The sequence below is a fragment of the Streptopelia decaocto genome, assembly GCF_964273445.1.
Source record: "Streptopelia decaocto genome assembly, chromosome: 3".
In the NCBI taxonomy this organism is placed as follows: domain Eukaryota; kingdom Metazoa; phylum Chordata; class Aves; order Columbiformes; family Columbidae; genus Streptopelia; species Streptopelia decaocto.
Window position 1 is genome coordinate 105,551,382 of NC_138656.1, and position 17,531 is coordinate 105,568,912.

The window sequence follows — 17,531 nt, forward strand, 5'->3', positions numbered from 1 at the left end:
AAAAATTTACAAATGGTGTAATGAGTTATCAGGTTTTAGTAACCTTTTTATAAACGCTCTGTTCCCTCCACCTGCTGTACAAAGTTGAGATTATAGTTGACACTTAGTGGTTGCAGAGATATAGTGATTTCAAAATGGGTCCAACTTTTTGAAACACCCTGTATTTTAACCTCAGAATGCTTCAGTCTAGAAAAATTAGGAACAAGTTTAAGAGCTCATCATCTTTCTAAAGTCTTTTAAATTTCTGTTGAAACAAACCACTTTTAAGGCTCTTAATTACTCATCTCTCACTTTCAGATTCTTGTGCTGTTCATACAAGATTTCAATTTTCAGACTCCCACATTCAGTGAACATCACTTCCACTCAGTTAAACACCACAGAACGTAATATTTTAAGTAGAGAGTACATGCCCTGTCTTCCAGAAACCTGGATTTTTATCTCCAAAGTTTCCTATGGAACTTGGGAACACCTTACATCTTTCACAAGCAAAGTGTAAGTATTAATAATTTTTGAAAAAAAAAATTACCAGTTTGTTTAATTAAAAAATATAATCTCCAATAAAACTTGTCTAACACGTATACTATCATTAGCCCAAATACAACTCTTACATATGTATCTGCTCTTGAACAAACTGCAGTTTTCTAAACCCAACAAAATATTGATGAAGGCAGAAAAAAATCTCCACTCCACAAATATGATGGTAACAACGAAAAAATGAATCTAAATGATCCCTTACAGAAAAATAAGGCAGTAAAAATCATAGCTGAAAGACAATCACTTCTGCTTTCTTAGCCACAATCAAGGGACAGCATATGTGACATGGAGATGGTACTGATAGTCTCAAAAAGCAACAATTTGTGTGCATACATGACTCTTAAGTCATGAGAAAACTGCAGAATTTGAAGTTACAAAGTACGTTATGACGATTTTAAGTGGTCCCCACAGTTTTCAGAAGAGTAAGACCATTTGACAAAATTAGCTAGCAATTTAAGAATTACTATTACTACTCTATACATATAATTTATGCTCTTATAAATACTTTTATTAATATGTATTTACATATTAATAAGTGCACTCAACGTACAATAGACCTGGACTGGCAATTGCAAGAACAGGATCTCCTAAGAACTGTTGTATACGAACTTTACCTGCCCTGTAGATGTTCCAACAGCCATGTTCAAAGCTCCATCAAATTTCAGTGCTGAAATGGATGGCAAACTGTCTATCCTGCAAAGCACAATGCTTATAGTTAGATATTATTCTAATAAGGGCTGCAAATAATTTTTTCAGTGTTAAAAATCATGAACGTAAACTAGTTTACAGATATCACTCAGAAATACTACTTCAAAAAGTTGTATTGTTTACATTCACAGCTTGTGTTTGTATAGAAAATCAGCCACTACTGCTCAGACCGATAACTAAGAGACTCCTCTATGACTAAGAAAACCATTCACTCACAATGAGAAGACAACCAGACAGATCATTTTAACGCAAAGTGGGATTTCTTTCTAAAAGTAAAACTACTGAAAAAACAGAAGAGCACCCTTTGACAAGGCAGCTTTTACTCACTCTGTGTCTGCTGTCACACTGCTCAAAGCACAGTCCAATAGCCCAACTCGATTTCTAGTTCGAGGATCCCAGCATTCCACTTTACCCTAAACAGTTTAGAAAATACATTTCATACAACTTTACGCAACAGATATCTGGTATTCTGAAAGTGTTTGAATAAAATTATGAATTATTTCATCTATGACTGATGAATCAAATTTCCTAGGTTGACATGAGTTGTTCTAATAATGGCATATAAGCTCCACATATTTCATTCATATTTTCAAAAAATGTGATCTAAATTAAAATAATTAACACCAAATTTCTGAAGATTAATAGGGTAAAATTGCTAGCTAATTACTACAAATGGCTACACTATAAAGCAAGATAATATTATTTTCTCTCCTGCCTGCAAAATCTCAAGCATTTTAGCAAACAAGGTAGGTCAGAAATGTTATCTGCACTATGCTCTAAAAAGTCATCTTGTTTAACAGATCTACACTTGAAACAGCAAATGAGATTAAATTAATTAATTAGGCTCTTGTCATGATTTTTTCCTATTCTCATGCAAACTAACATAAAAAAAAGAAACAAGCACTACTGCCCTTTTTATAAAAGGAATTCAAATATTTACCTCGGCCGTCCCCATGGCAAACAAGAAGTGTACAGGATTTATGTCACAGACATTACTCTCTCTAAAACAGAAAAAGAAGTTTAATGACTTAAAAATAATTTAACACATGAACAACTAAAAAGACTCCTGTGATCATGTAAACTGTTGCTCAGCCTGAAAAAGCAAAAGCTGGAGGGAGGGATAGATGGCCACCTAACAGCAGCTTCCCATACTTAAAAGTAACTTACCAAAAATTTGGAGCTATCAGAGACAGTGCTAATTACTTAAAAAAGTCAGGTTCCAACTGGATGTATGGATAATATTTTTATGCCATGTAGATAATTAAGCATTGAACAGGTTGCCCATAGAGGCTGTGGAATTTCTTTCCTTGGAGTTTTCACAACCGTGTGCAAAAATTCATCCGAATTCAGTGTGACCGTGCCCAGAGCAGGAGGCTGGGCTTTAAGGTTCTTTCCAACTGGAACAATTCTGCATTTCTCTGCCCACATCCACCACCTACCACCAAGCCTTTCCTTATCACTCTGCTCCTCTACATTCTTCAACACCTCAATTGTATCAAAAGGTGTTCCCGATGACTTCCATTCTGAAGCTTACATATTCAACGTATTCTGGTGAATTATTTATTTTCCTTCCCCAAGCATCCCGTTTCTCAACAGGGCATCTAGCAGCCCTGTATTTCTCCAACAATTCTTCCAAAGTACAAATATTTCTCTTTAAACCACTCATCCTGGTGCTTTCCAACTTCTTCCATTCAAAGTCCTCCACCTCTAATTCTATAACTCATCCAATTCCCCTACCCTCACAACCTTCTCACGACTTAAAGTATCATCTCCCCAATTCAGATTTTACACAAGACCCTTAATATTCCTGCTCCAGGATATTCCCCCTCCCCTTTTTTTTTCTACTGCTCAGTTTCTGTAGTTATTCCTGCCCAAATATTCCTTCATCCATTAAACTCTCCTACCCCACTGAGCACCAGCTGTTGTCCACCAACTAGCCCCTTCATCTAGTCAAGTCTGTTACTCTCATCTGCTTCTTCCCACGTAAAAGAAGCCCAGCTCCTGCTCTGGTAGGATTTTCAAAAGAATCAAACACACACTGCAAATATAAAAATTCTCTTTGGGCTACTCCAAGAGCAGAAGGACAAAGACATGCCTGGGAAATTACATACCCTGTGGGTAGATCTCTATATGCTGGCTAAATTGAGCAATAATGTCAAAGTTTTAATGAAATGCTCTTAAGATCAAGTTATATAATATCTACTACAAGTCTCCATTAAGCAATTTTAAAATATCCCCAAAAGAAAACTCAATTAAAACATAAAAACTAGAACAAAGAATTACAGAACATAAAATATGGCTTAGATTCGGCATATGTTCCGTTTTAGCTCTACAAGGCGTTTGGGCAGCTCCAGCAGTGAGGGTGAGCACACTGGTCGTTTGCTTCCACCTGGTGGAAAGAAGGCAGACGGGTGCCATGCATTACAGATAACTTACGAGGCATCAGTCTGCAGGGAGTTGAGAAACCTTCCTTGTTCCAGGTTTAGCCTGTATACTTCAGAACTACAAAGGAAAAAAATCAAAGTTAATCCTTTCTGTCACAAATACTGAAACATACTGTTATAAGTTAATAGGAGTCATAAGGAATCTTGCTGACAGCCTAATTTTACCAAATTTTCAGACTTCACATTCTAAAACATAAGACTCATCTATCATTCGGTGTTAAAAAATACAGAGAAAATGTGTATGTTCACCAAAGATATTTATTACACTGTAATATCATACCAATTACCCTTTTTTCAGAGAAAAGATGTATTAATTCCTTTCTTAAGTTCTTCTAATTTCCTTTGATTTATGTTACATCTTAAGTTGCTAGTTATTTTGTTTGAAGCCCTAAAGACTTCGTTTTATTTTTAATGTATCTTCTCACAAACTTAATTAATTATGTGATTTGACTCACACTTTAACTGCAACAAAACACCAACCAGGATAGAAAATTATTTAATACTCCTTACTTAGATGCTAGTCGCTTTTTAAAACAGTACATTGAATTGCAATTTTTACAACAAACTTGCAAATATATCATGTACCTGGTTTAAGAATCAAAGAAAAAAGTATTCAAACAGTACAGGGACTTGAATTAATCTTAGTCTTCCCACATCTTCCACTCTTCACAAACTGTCTCTATTATTCATTTGGAAGGAATTGCCACTTCCCCCAATTTCTTAACTTTTCTGGAATTTTATTGGAAATTATTATTGGAATTATTGAATTATTATTGGAAAGCACTGATAACAAAAATGAAACAGAAAAATTCACTTATTCAATACCTTGCTCCTACAAAGTACAGGTCACACGACGGATAGTGATACGAGAAATCTCTACCAAATTTTGGTATTCTTGTCTTGTAGTAATGGCCATGTTGGGAATGAAACTCCACAAACCTGCCACACTGCAAGAAGACAATCTGAAAATAAAACAGAAAGCATTGAAACACACAGAAGCAGACAAGAGTCTCCTCAACTTGTCTTACAGCAGAAACTCCAGTGTTTTTTTAAAAGCTCACACAGGTCTATCACAACTCATTTAAACCATTTCTGTGATAATGACGGAACTGACTTGTGCTTTGTCATTCTCACTAGTCACAGCAAAGAGCTTTATTAAAAAAGATTAAATGAATATTCACAAGAGCATAGTATAGAGGTCATATAGTCACCCCAGTGTTACGCTGCATCAAAATTAACATCTGTACTTCTTCCAGACACCAGAGTCAATGATTTCTTCCAGGTGCAATGCCATGCAGACATCAATATGTTCATAGGTACTAAGCACTTGTACCATACATCCTGATGCACAGCAGCATTCCTATAAATGACACCAACAATCTTTGTGCATTTTTTTGTTGTTTGCCGACTGAGTAAGTACATTGTTTCTTTCTGAAACTTAGACAAACATCTTGGTCCTGGAAGAGCCCACAGGGAGGTACTAGTAGAAGGTTAGATCTTCTAATCTATTTTATTTACTAGGATAAAGTGCTAGTTCAGTTTAGTTTAGAGTATGTATAGTCCATACATCTTCTAAAAGTAGCAGATAATGAACATTTAAAATTTCCTACTGCTGGACTACACTGTTAGCAACACAAATAAGGATGAGAAGCTCAGGAAAAGCAAAGTACAGAAATTATTTTGAATCTGTCATCTTTAATTATATATCCGTATATTCTTCCCTTACAAGACACAGAGAAAGTACTGACCTGGGCTAGTATTTAATGCCTACTCATCACTAAGTCCTCCCCTACTTATGATTTTTCTGATATCAGAAACGTTAGTGTTTCAACTTTTATTCATGGACTTGCTCCTCTTGGTCCAAGACCAAGCAGAGTATCATTTTTCACAAGCGTAACTACAATTTCATAAGAGATTGCAGATGCAACTGCACAGGTGATGTTATACAATGTTTTTCATATATACCTCAATCAATCCTTCGTGTGCCTAATGTTTTTATGCTTTTAACTGGAGGTTTACAACAAGAAAAGCTCTTATCTGTTTGAAACAACACCCAGATTAAATCTTTTCTGTATTATCATTGCAAAAAAAGAAATGTCTGTATCTTCATCTAGTACAGAAGCTGAGAAGAATACAAAATTAAATTGTATTTAATTTAAAACTATCGGTATCATATTCTCTTAGTTCACTATCAGTAAGCCATCAAAAACCTGTTACCAGGAAGAAAGATGCAGTTTGCTTTCAATCAGAGAAGCAAAATTTCTTCTCACCCACTCCAAAAAGATTTTAGAAAGTTTTTGATAGTTGCCAAAAGCAACCAAATATCCTGCAAGTGGTTGCCTTACCGCTAATAATTTTCTACTTTAATAAACATTTCTACAATATTGGACTTGAAGATCTTTGTGCCCTCTCTCATTAGCAGTGGATACAACTCACTGTAAATCATGTTTGCCTTTCCTTCATACTAATTAAATTTTGGTCACTACCAGAAAACTACAACCTCAGGGTGGCAAAAACATAGCCACCAATGTGTGGCAAAAATACTGAGCAGAAATACATGTCTTTTTGCAAAAGGCTGCAGAAAGAGAGATATTACTCTCTCCTTAGTCTAAAACATAGACCAAGTCGAAAACTTTTAAGCCTAAAACATAAGAGAGCACAGAAGTGTAGCTAGCCTTATGGATACCAACAGGAATGAAAACCAACAGCATGTTATCACTGGGAAAATGCAAATAAGCCTCAAAAGACGACCTTATGAGATGGTGGGAAAGGACTGAGGAGAAGCTGTTTTCCCTGTGCTGCTAAAGCCTGAGGCAGCGTCTAGTGAGGGACAGTGAGAGCATCGAGAGGGCTGCCCAGACAAGGGGCAGAACACAAAACGTACAAAGAAAGGTTGGAAGAATCTTTGCTTGTTTAGTCAGTCAAAGAGCAGCACCCTGTAGGACAACCTAACAGCAGCCAGCAACTGAACTGCAGTTACAAAAATAGCAAGAGTCAAACTTTGCAGAAGCAACAGTGAAAATTTCAGATTTTCTGGGGCAGGTTGGATAGGAAGGAAAAAGTATTTTTAAAGAGGTAGTGCAGCATTGCAACAATTTATTCAGTGAATTTGTGGAAACTCCATGCTTCCAGTTTTTGACTGTCCTGTTCAAGCACTAAATGACATATGAAGGTCCCCTTTCAATCAATATTTTTATGATTCTACGTATTTCAAGTATAATTTCTCAGATATTGTTACCCCTTTCTAACATGTTCAAAATACTACGACAGCTACCTGAAATTAGTTCTCTTTCTAACGATTTGGTAAGGCTTAGAAAAACAAAATTGAAAAGTTGTATTGAACTGTGAAAGTAGGGCTTCAGTCTGAAACAGAGTACCAATTTCAGCTGAAAACACACACAAACCTTACTGTTCGTAACCAGTCAGAAACACATTGGCAAACACAATGTGTTGCTCAGCCTCTCAAATAACTGGTTGGTCTGTACAACCAGAAGCATTCCCCCATAGCCAGAGAAGCTACAGGCAAGTGTACTGTATCAGTCACCTTCTGCTACTTGAATTCATGCACATTATTGGAAATCTTAGAGGGGAAAAAGATCAAAAATACTTAAGCTAGAAGGATCAAATAGAAACGTTTATTAAAACAAAGCCATACTGGAAACACTAAGGTCTGTTCTCAGAAAAAAAAAAGTCATTTTAAAAAAAGACTTGTCCTAATGAAATCAGCAAAAATTGTATGCTTAAATTTCACGTTTAATTTTCAACATAAAACCTTGATGAATCAGCAAAGTGAAGTTTACAGAAAGAGGTAATGTCTTTTCTTACAGCAGCTTCTGCAGCTGGAGAAAACAGATGAGCTCTAAAGCACATAAACACTTTTCCAACTGTTAAACAGAATTAGAAGCGGTGAACCTTATTGGGCCTGAAAAAGGGCTGATGGTCCTAAGAACTCAACCATTTCCTCTAGGTACAGCACTTCGTTCAAGAAAAAAAGGCATTCTTTCTCTCCACATTTTTTGCCTCATCCATGTGCTTATAATCATCATGGCTACAACAATCCTGACAAATCAGACTATTAACTTACACCATTTTTGAGAGATGGGATAGCTATAGGTATCTGTGTCTCACTGGTCACAAGGGATTGTGACTACATGTTATTCTAGAAAGAATAACTAATTCCATTTTTCGCATTATTTTGTTTGTAGGATAGATCGCTATTTGGAGTTTTTCTCTCCTACAGACAAAACACTTTTAAAGTGGTAAGGCAAATTGTAATATAAAGAGACAAAGAAAACAAATAATATTTATCCTGTTTGCTTTATTAAAAAAACTATTCTGTTCCAAAAGTTGTGTTGATTGACTGCCTTTACTATATATGAAAATACATTTTCATATACATATTAAACAATTTTTTTCATTTATATATTGAAAACATTAAACGTACCTTTGAGTAATCATCTGATAAAATCTCAAACGTAACCACTAGAGGAAAGAGCAAGAGAATGTTAAGTCAACTAAGTAAGCAAACTTATTTGGAAACATTGGCATAAATCCTGAAAACATTTACAGTCATGCTAAACTATAGTCATATAAGTATTCCCCACAGCTGTCAATGCATAATGCAAGCATTGTGATAAAATCTTTAATTATATAACCTTATTTGCAAAGTAGTAAGTAGGTTTTTTTAAACTTTAGAAATGTATGAAGCATCTTGTAATCTTTTTATCCTTCTTGTATACTTGACATGTTTGTCAACACAATGCTCAACAATGTATCTATTGGCTCAGGGAAGGTCTAATCAAATGTTTTTCAGTGAGTATTTGGTCCATGGACCTTTGGTAATCTGTCAAAAATAACAAAAAATGACTTACGTTTGGGCATACTACATACAAACCCACATGTGTGATCATTCTAAAGAGTCAACACTTCCACAGAAAAAGTTCTAGGGCTCAAAAAACAAACCAAAAAACCCACGAACAAACAAACCAACCAACCAAAACAAAAACAACAAAAAAATCAAAGTTGAAAGCTACTACTATGCACACTGAACACTGCAATGTATTGAACTTCACCTAGTTTTAAATGAGCTGGGTTGGGAACATCAAGGAGTAGTTGCTTCAGCTAAATTGGTTCCATTTAAATTAGGTAGCTCATTTAAAGTTACCTGAAGTGACTCTATGCTACATTTCAAATTAAATATACTTTTGCAATCTAGTAAATGCCAGCTAAAAAAAATGTTTACCTTAAGCTCTAATTACCAGCAAGCATTTACTATTAAAATGATCACTACTCTTTTAATAAAGCGGGTCTTGCTCTTGCCATACCTTCCTTTCCCCAATCTCTCTGAAGCTGTAGCCCTAACACCTGCCCTCTTGCCACATTGTAGCTCCATGTCCCTTCACCCCACATGACTCCTTGTAATCTTGAGGCCCAGGTTAAAGTAAAACCAATATGCTTCTCTGCCCTTTTCCTGACCTCATTTGGTAGTTCTCAATTTTTATTTTTCACATCATTTTCAGACACAACACAGACCAGTTTAATTCTTCCCTAATGATTTAGGACTTCTGCCAATCTATGCTCATCCCCTCACTGTTTTGATCACCCCTGTATTTCAGTTTTCAGCTGTCAGGCTTCTAACGAAAAACAAAACCAAACAAAACCACAAAATGCTGGTCCCTAACTCTATGTACCCTAAAACTCAGAGCCACAGCAGCTCTGACCTCCTCCCCTACTCTAACTGCCAGCAGATTCGCCCTTTCCCATTGTCTAGATGGCTCCTTGCTCTCCTCACCATAGTTGTTCTCCCTCTAAATTAGTAGCAAACAAGGTGTAAGCAAGGCCTTAGCCATGCTACCATCTATCCCCAAGTACCTTGTTTCCACAAAAACAAATAAAAAAACCAAACCAAACAAACCAACCTACCCTCAGGGAATTCTTTTTACCCTGTAACTCACTTACTGAGCTTGGGGTTAAGTGAGAAAACTGTCAGTACGGACAGTGCAACTACAGTGCTTCTTCCTGCCTCCCCAGAAGGGGACAGAAGAGAGATCCGGCACTACCCATCCACTGTACCTGCTTCGCATTTCCCAAACACCCAAGCCCCGTGCTTACTGGCTCAATGTAAATCTTACATTCCTCACACCGCTCCAAGAGAGGAAAGAACATTGACAGAGAATGAAAAGGGAAAAATACAGATAAAGACTAGGTGACGTTTTACTCTAGATTCTTGTTCCCCCAAAGAACACTCCGTCCCCTTAGCACAGGGAGGAACATTTCTACTCAAGTCCAATCTGAATTATGTATGGAAGATATCTTGTACTAACAGCCATAGCTTATACTAACCTTCAGAATCTAAGCATCTTTCAAATTTCTGGGATAACTGATAGGTATCATAACAGCGGACCCTTGGCTTGTAGGTTCCTGAAAGAATAATTTGATCTTCAATAAAAAAAATTACACAAAAAGATAACATTAAAGCATTTTTTAAAACATACTTCTTACATACAGAGGTTTTACTGCATTTCAACCATAAGTATTCTGAACTTATCAAAGTCTCTGTGACCAGAAAAACATGCCTCTTAGTAACATAACCTTATGGCCTGTTTTTTGTCTTGGCTGCCTGGAAGCACCCTGCTTGTGTGTAGGTTCTGCTGAATTTAGTACCTTCCAGTAAGTCTGAGAGACCAAGTTTCATTATGCTGTTAACGTCTACTAAAGTGTTCGTGTTTGGATCCTGCTTTGACAGCTACAAAATGTAGCATTATCCTCCATCCTTTAAAACAATAAACAAACAATGATGTTCAGAAGTTATTTAAAGCAAATTTATGTACACGCAATAACAACAATTAAGAACTTAGTTTTAAACTGTATTATAAACCCCCCCTGTGGCAGGGGGGTTGGACTAGACAATCTTCAAAGGTCCTTTCCAACCCAAACCATTCTATGATTCTAAGAACATCTGTATTGTAAAAAGAAGGGCTACACAATACCACTCCAGAGACAGTCACTCTATCACATCTTAAGAGCAAGTTTCCAAATGCAACACTTTAAAATGAACACTTATCAATTTTACCTGAAATAGTAACTCATTCTGCAATCAACAACATCTAGCACTTGTGGCCTCTACTACAGAGAGACACTTTGTTAACTCACCAACTGCCATAATATACTGTCCATCTCTTGATACCTTAATCTTTGTGCTAACTGTGGGCATTTCAAAGTCTTGAATAAGTTCAATTCTTCTACGGACATCTAGAAAGAAAAAAAAAAAATGTATAATTAACACATTATAAGCAGATTAATACAGACTATTAACCCTGAGGTGCAGGCTACCTCCATGCAAAATACATCGCTACTGTAAGGTGGTAACTCTGTAACAAATTATTATAGATTGTAGTAGCAAATATGTATCACATATTTTACATAACTAAGATGTTGCGTGATATATTCCACCTTCCTGATAACTCTATGTATTTTTGGTTAGTTGAGATTTTTATATAAGATTTCCTATGGTATGTAAATAGCCATATTTTATTTTGGATAACAAGTTTAGACTAAAGTGAGAATGTTCCTGCACTCCCAAGATGAGCGTAATACACAAAAGAGTTTCTGGTTGGACTTTATAAGAAGCTATATGTGGAATTCATCTGTCATGTTTCGTTACAATCTACAACCCCAATATTTAATGTCTGAAATTTAATGCAGCATTAGTAATATTCAGTTTATACAAAGCCATGTAGAATGTTAAGAATAGCCTTCTAACCATAACTACTTATAGCGTCAGTCTTGTAGTTTTTAAGATATGAGCAGGCACAACTCCCTTGTATCAGTTAGCAAAGTGTCTCCTTCTGGACTCGCATGGTGTGTGTGTGCAGCCCAGTATTACTGTGATAGGAAAACTCACCCACATCTTTCTTCTGTAAAGCTCTTTTCTTCCTGTCTGAAAGCCACTGCAAGAAAATACATAAAGCAGTGTTGAGCTCATTACTCCTGAAGGAACCACAGAATCGCCTGAAGTTAATCCACTTTGAAAGTATAAGGCATATGGGTAATTAATTATTTTTTTATTATTTTAAAGTTTTCACTGTTAAGTTTAACCACTCCACATGAAGAAAACTCACAAAGCAGTCTTTTTTTAAGGGTCTGTATAATAACACACCCACAGCCGGAGACGCACGCATTCAAACCGCATTTTCAATTTATAAAACACTTATAGCTGGTTTCAGTGACCGACCCCCGCCCTGAACACAAGCGCAGAGGCCGCAGGGGCAGCTCGGTGAGCTCAGGCCCGAAGCCTCCAACACGCGTTTCTCCTCAAGCCGCCGCGGGCCCCGCCGGGCGGCCCTGGCACCGGGACCAGCAGCGAGGGAGCCGGGCCGCAGCGCGTCCCCCCGCCCGGGGCCTCCCTCCGCCGCTCACCTCCGGGAGGCTCCTGCCGGCGCTGAGGCTGTAGATCTTCACTTCGTTGAGGCTGGAAACCTGCATGGCCGCAGCAGCGCCCGCCTCTTCCTGGGCGGAGGGGAAGCGGAAGGCGGCTCGTTCCGCCCCGGCAGCCGGGCCGGCCGGGGGGGGCGGTGGCTCGGGCCCGCCCCTCTCACAGGGGAAGGCGGGGACCGGCTCTCCGTGGTGGGCGGAGCACTCGGGGTCAGTCGCTAAGGCTGGAGGTGCGCTTGCAGACAGGGTGGAAAACTTTAATTTTCTACAGGAAAACCGCGTCTGTCGTCTGCGGAAAACAGTCAAGATTTGTTTGGTCAGAACCTTGCCAGCAAATGTGAAAAGACCCGTTTTTATTGCGTTGTACCGGCACTGTTTGAACAAAAACATGGAAAGTTCTCGCTGTTCCTATTCTAACTTACAAGAGCAAGAAAAAGGACCAAGATAACACATATTTGATCTACGGGGGGTTTTGAGAGGATGGACCCAGTTTCAAAGCAGTAATGATTTCAAATTGGGTCCACCTTTTTGAAACACCACATTTTCAAGTAACAATGAAAATCACAACTAAATTCTTATCAGAACTAAATTCTTACTACAACAACGGGTAACTCAGGTACAAGATGCAAACTGAAGCTGTTTCAAGTAAGTCTTATGTATGGTGTTCCCTAGACGACATATCTCAACAATGATTGATACCAATATCATGAGGAGAAAGGACTGTTCAAGTTCATATTAGCGTTATCGCTGAGATTCATGGGAGATAACACACTTTGATACAGGTGTTTATGTGGGTGCTAGACATCCAAGCTCCCATTTCAGAGAGCTAAGGCTTCACTTGCTTAAATGTAGGTTGTCTAGAGGCATTTGAGATGCTGTAAGGTATCCAGGACACCCAGCTGGGGCTGACACGAGACCTGTGGAAAACCCATGCCCTTCTGCAGCGTGAGCTGGACGCCAGGCGCGATGTGCAAGGACATCTCAAGTGGCACTAGAAGCTCAGGCAGCTGAATCTCATTCCTAGCAAATGTGGCTGATGAAGCCTGAGGAGCAATGTGGCTCAGTAGCCACTTGGTGTCTTTTATGGGGTGAGCTCAGTTCTCTCGAGGTTACGCAGTCTAACTACTTAGACCACGACTAGCTACAAATAGACATTTAAAGTTGAATCCGGTGACAACCAATGATAGGACAAGGGATAACGGGTACAAACTGGAACACAAAAGGTTCCACTTAAATTTGGGAAGAAACTTCTTCTCAGCGAGGGTGACAGAACACTGGAACAGGCTGCCCAGGGAGGTTGTGGAGTCTCCTACTCTGGAGGCATTCAAGACCTGCCTGGGCGCCTTCCTGTGTAACCTCATCTGGGTGTTCCTGCTCCAGCAGGGGGATTGAACTAGATGATCTTTTGAGGTCCCTTCCAATCCCTAACGTTCTGTGATCCTGTGATTCTGTGAATTCACTTGTCCACAAATAGAGGTCTTGTGCTATTCGGGATGCCCTTAGGAATCCCAGACATCCGCAGGGGGTTTGTTGGTGTAATACAAGGTGTACAGAAGACTGGTATCTTCCTGAAAAAGCAGCTGAAGGGCCAACAGGATGCTCCACGGCACCTCAAGAGGCATTGGGCAGAATCAGGAGGATTGAGCCCACAAAGAATTCCTAGACATGTGAAACACTGAAGATTCTTACATGCAGGAGAATTATGTGACTTTCTTTAGGTGAGAATGCCCAAGGATTCCTGACCCTCTCGTCCATTCTCCAGATGTATTTAACTGACCACAGTGCAGAAGAAGAGGGTCTGGCTGCAGAGCAGGAAACAGCATTGTATTTCAAATCACTTGAAATTAATTTTTTGTTCTTTTCAGTAAAATTCAGTTCTCAGGCAAAGTTGAAAAATCTGAGACTGGCCAGTCATACATTTAAGACTTCTTAGAAAATCAAGGGGGAAAAGATCAACTAGAATATGGACTACTAAAATTTCAGCCCAGATAATTTAAAAGCAGCCAAATCTGCTTCTTACCCTTACTACAGAGTTTAAAAAGTCAGGATCTGAATGACAGAGGAGAAGCTTTGGCAAAGCATTTTGCTTCCTGTATATAATGAAGCTTTGTTGCTTGTAGTAATTATATACTTTTAGATTTTCTATTCAAATATAGATGAGCAGGTAGATGTACTGACTGTAAATGTGTGTGCTATAGGATGCTCTCAAGCAAGAACAAATAATTTTGCTTGCTTTTTCTTTCTTTTTCTAGTGTCAGAATTTGCTGCGTGCGTTACCTGGTGACAGACACGGTGCTGCAGTGTTCTGAAATGATGTGGTCATAAGCAAACTGAATGTAACTGTTGCTGATTTTAATGATTCACTAGACAGTGCCCCTTCAGTATGGACATACATATAATTATGTTAAGTACAAGTTTTCAGGTATATTCACATTAAAACAACATTTCACGTTCAGTGCACAAAAGTAAATAGACACCATTTATCAGGAAGCTTCTGCTGCACTTTACACTGCAGAGAGAGTGAATAACCAATACTCTGTAGCATAATTAAAAAATAAATACACAGCAAAGGAATAGTGATAAAAAGTAGTTTGCACACTAATCTTAAAGGTACATGGAAACATGTTTTGATTTAAATAATATTTTATTATCCATTATCAAGTTATTTAAGAGTTTCTTCACTGAAATATTTGAGATTATAATTTTAAATACATTGCTACAATGATAATAAAACACTTGCAGGACTAGGAAATAGGATTTAAAAGATTCTAAGCAGAGGGGGAAAAGCTCCACACACTACTAGAAAACTAAACAGGTAATGTATGTAAAAGATGTATAAATTGTTTTCTATAGAACTACAAACATAAGCTTTCGTATTAATATCCATGTCACTTCTTAGTAGTGACATCTGAAGAAGTACAAATGGAGGGAGAGGCAAAGTCACAGAAAAAATCACCGAGTTGATGGATCAAAGAGAGCAGAAAGACACATGATGACCACGAGGGAATTAGGCAGCTTAGAGATCACACGGCACCCCTTGCAGAACTGGCCAGGGAAACGGAAGGGGAGACACGAGCTGTCACAGCCGCCTCACTGCCAGAGCTGGCGGCCCATGCTCCTTCCCTCCTCCACATTCACTGCTCCTTCACCCAGCATAAATAAATGTATAATGGGGGGAAAAAATATCTTAAAGTCACAGTAAAACCAGAAAATGTGATAATAGAAAGCATTTGATAGGACATTGCTTAGGCCTTGACATTGTGTTTCCTTGGTAATTTTCTATTAAAACAAAACAAAAAAAAATAAGTACCATAATATTTTCCACTTTAATAAAAGTAACCCAGGTAAATCAATCCATATGAGAAAATAAGAAATACAAAAGTGACATTGCTGAAATAAAAACATTTAGGAAGGAAATAGTGTATATTGTAGAGTCCAGAAATGTGACCACCCTTCAGCCTGGGTTTTACCTCATTCACTATAACATTCACGCATACAGACCATCATTTGCCACTGCAGCAAATCACATTGACTGCTAGCACTAGTGGCAACTGACTCAATTCTGAATTTAAGAAGCTTCAAGAACATAACATTTCTAAAATTAATCATGCAAAGTATTTCTGTGGCTTGAGACTGCAACAAGGATCCAATGCAAACTCTGTACTTGGTCTGAGATGGGGAAGAGCTGCCTTAGCTAGGTGATGAGGTTACTATACCTTTCCGTCTATGAGTAGAAATGTGTGATGTGCATACTCAAACATCAGCTAATTCTGTTTCAGTATTAAAATGTATAGTCTAAAGAAACAAACAAAAGGAAGATATACAATAATCACTATTTCTATGAATGCCATCATGCACATCAATATGTCAGGTTCTGAAAAGTCCTTTGTTGTGCCTTAGGGGACACCATGATTGAAAAGAACTAGAATAATCACAGTATGAACATTGAATGTTTAATTAGCCTAGAAAGGAAAAACCAACACAAGCAAGGAAAAAAAAAAAAAGCAACCACAAACAACAACAACAAAAACCCCCAGACAAAACCACAAATAACCCATAGAGTGGTTATTTCAGATACGAATCTTCTCAGTGTCTTTTTCTGGAGAGTTTTCAGTAGAAACTCTCCTCCTCCACACATGCTTTTTTATATATCATTAAAATATATGTCACTAAAAATGTTAGAAGAAGATGAATCCTTGGCTAATCTAAAGAGTCTATAAATTTAGAGTCTAAGACCTTCACCTTTGTGTTAGCTAGCTAAAGCATGATTTAGATGGAACAGTCCAAGTCCAAGACTATGATTCAGGACTTCTCCTATCAGCTGCTTCTGCCTGGTGCTGGAGATACTTAAACCCGTTCAGGGTCTTCACTTAGAATCAGAATGGTTTGAGTTGGAAGGAACCTTCAAAGCTCATCCAGTCCAACCCCCCTGCCATGGGCAGGGACATCTCTAACCAGATCAGGTTGCTCAGAGCCCTGTCCAGTCTGGCCTTGGATGTTTCCAAAGACGGGGCATTGACCACCTCTCTGGGCACCACCCTTGTAAAAAACTTCTTCCTTATATCTACCCTGAATCTCCCCTCTTTTAGTTTGAAACCGTTACCACATGTCATATCACAACAGGCCCTGCTAAAAAGTCTGTCCCCATCCTTCTTATAGGCCCCTTTTAAGTACTGAAAGGCTGAAATGACTCAGTGCATGTATAAACTGATGATTAGAAATAAGGTTCTTGGAGGTGTCAAGAGCTCTGTTTCTGTGCATGGCCAGACCTGCCTGGCCCAGGCAACTCAATCCCTCTCAGTTTAGGACAGATCATGTGGAAAACCAAGGGCATCCTTCTGTTTCATGTCTCGCGGGGCTTCATTTACATTTGATACACAGAAACACGAGCAAAAAATGCACTGTGTTTTGAAGAAAATAAAACACCAGTAAGAGTAGAGATTGCTTAGGTGCTGTATGACAGCATAGTGGTGAGACTGTGCAAATGAGAACCGGATGCACCATGTACTCTCTATGAGGGGGTTAAATCCCTGCTTGCAGAAATGCCACTGAAAGGTGAGCACTGAAAGTGTTTAGACACTTGTTTCCTTCAGAGCATGCCTGTTTTAGAAGGGTCTGCAGAACATTACTCCACATGAGCTACAAACCACCCTCAAATATCTGAAGTAAGGCAAACTCAGGGCTCAGTAAGGACTAAAAGCTGCTGCTATATTTGACCGAGGAAGAAGCATCACCAGAGGAGGGAACATTGCTACCTTGCAGACTCCTGCACCGCAGGAGTATTTGTTAAATAAAGCACTGATGGAAGTCCCAGAAATAAGAGTTTCCTAAAAGTTTATTTATTGCAAAACCTCCAGACTGGTTAAAGGCAGTCGGTGTTTAATGAAAACCAATGGCCTCTGCATTATTTTT

The 17,531-nt window shown here is 38.4% G+C and overlaps 1 protein-coding gene across 1 annotated transcript in view; it reads right to left on the reverse strand.

The window, feature by feature from the left end:
• The window catches only part of NOL10 (nucleolar protein 10), a 50,901-nt gene extending 38,703 nt beyond the window's left edge, over positions 1–12,198 (reverse strand). The window contains exons 1-10 of the mRNA XM_082048055.1: positions 12,105–12,198; positions 11,590–11,635; positions 10,839–10,937; positions 10,029–10,106; positions 8,131–8,168; positions 4,512–4,648; positions 3,679–3,744; positions 2,183–2,243; positions 1,570–1,655; positions 1,149–1,227 (exon numbers count right to left, since the gene is read on the reverse strand). Of these exons, the coding sequence (XP_081904181.1) occupies positions 1,149–1,227; positions 1,570–1,655; positions 2,183–2,243; positions 3,679–3,744; positions 4,512–4,648; positions 8,131–8,168; positions 10,029–10,106; positions 10,839–10,937; positions 11,590–11,635; positions 12,105–12,170 (756 nt within the window). The 5' untranslated portion in view covers positions 12,171–12,198. The remainder of the gene's footprint in view (positions 1–1,148; positions 1,228–1,569; positions 1,656–2,182; positions 2,244–3,678; positions 3,745–4,511; positions 4,649–8,130; positions 8,169–10,028; positions 10,107–10,838; positions 10,938–11,589; positions 11,636–12,104) is intronic.
• Between the last annotated feature and the right edge of the window lie 5,333 nt (positions 12,199–17,531).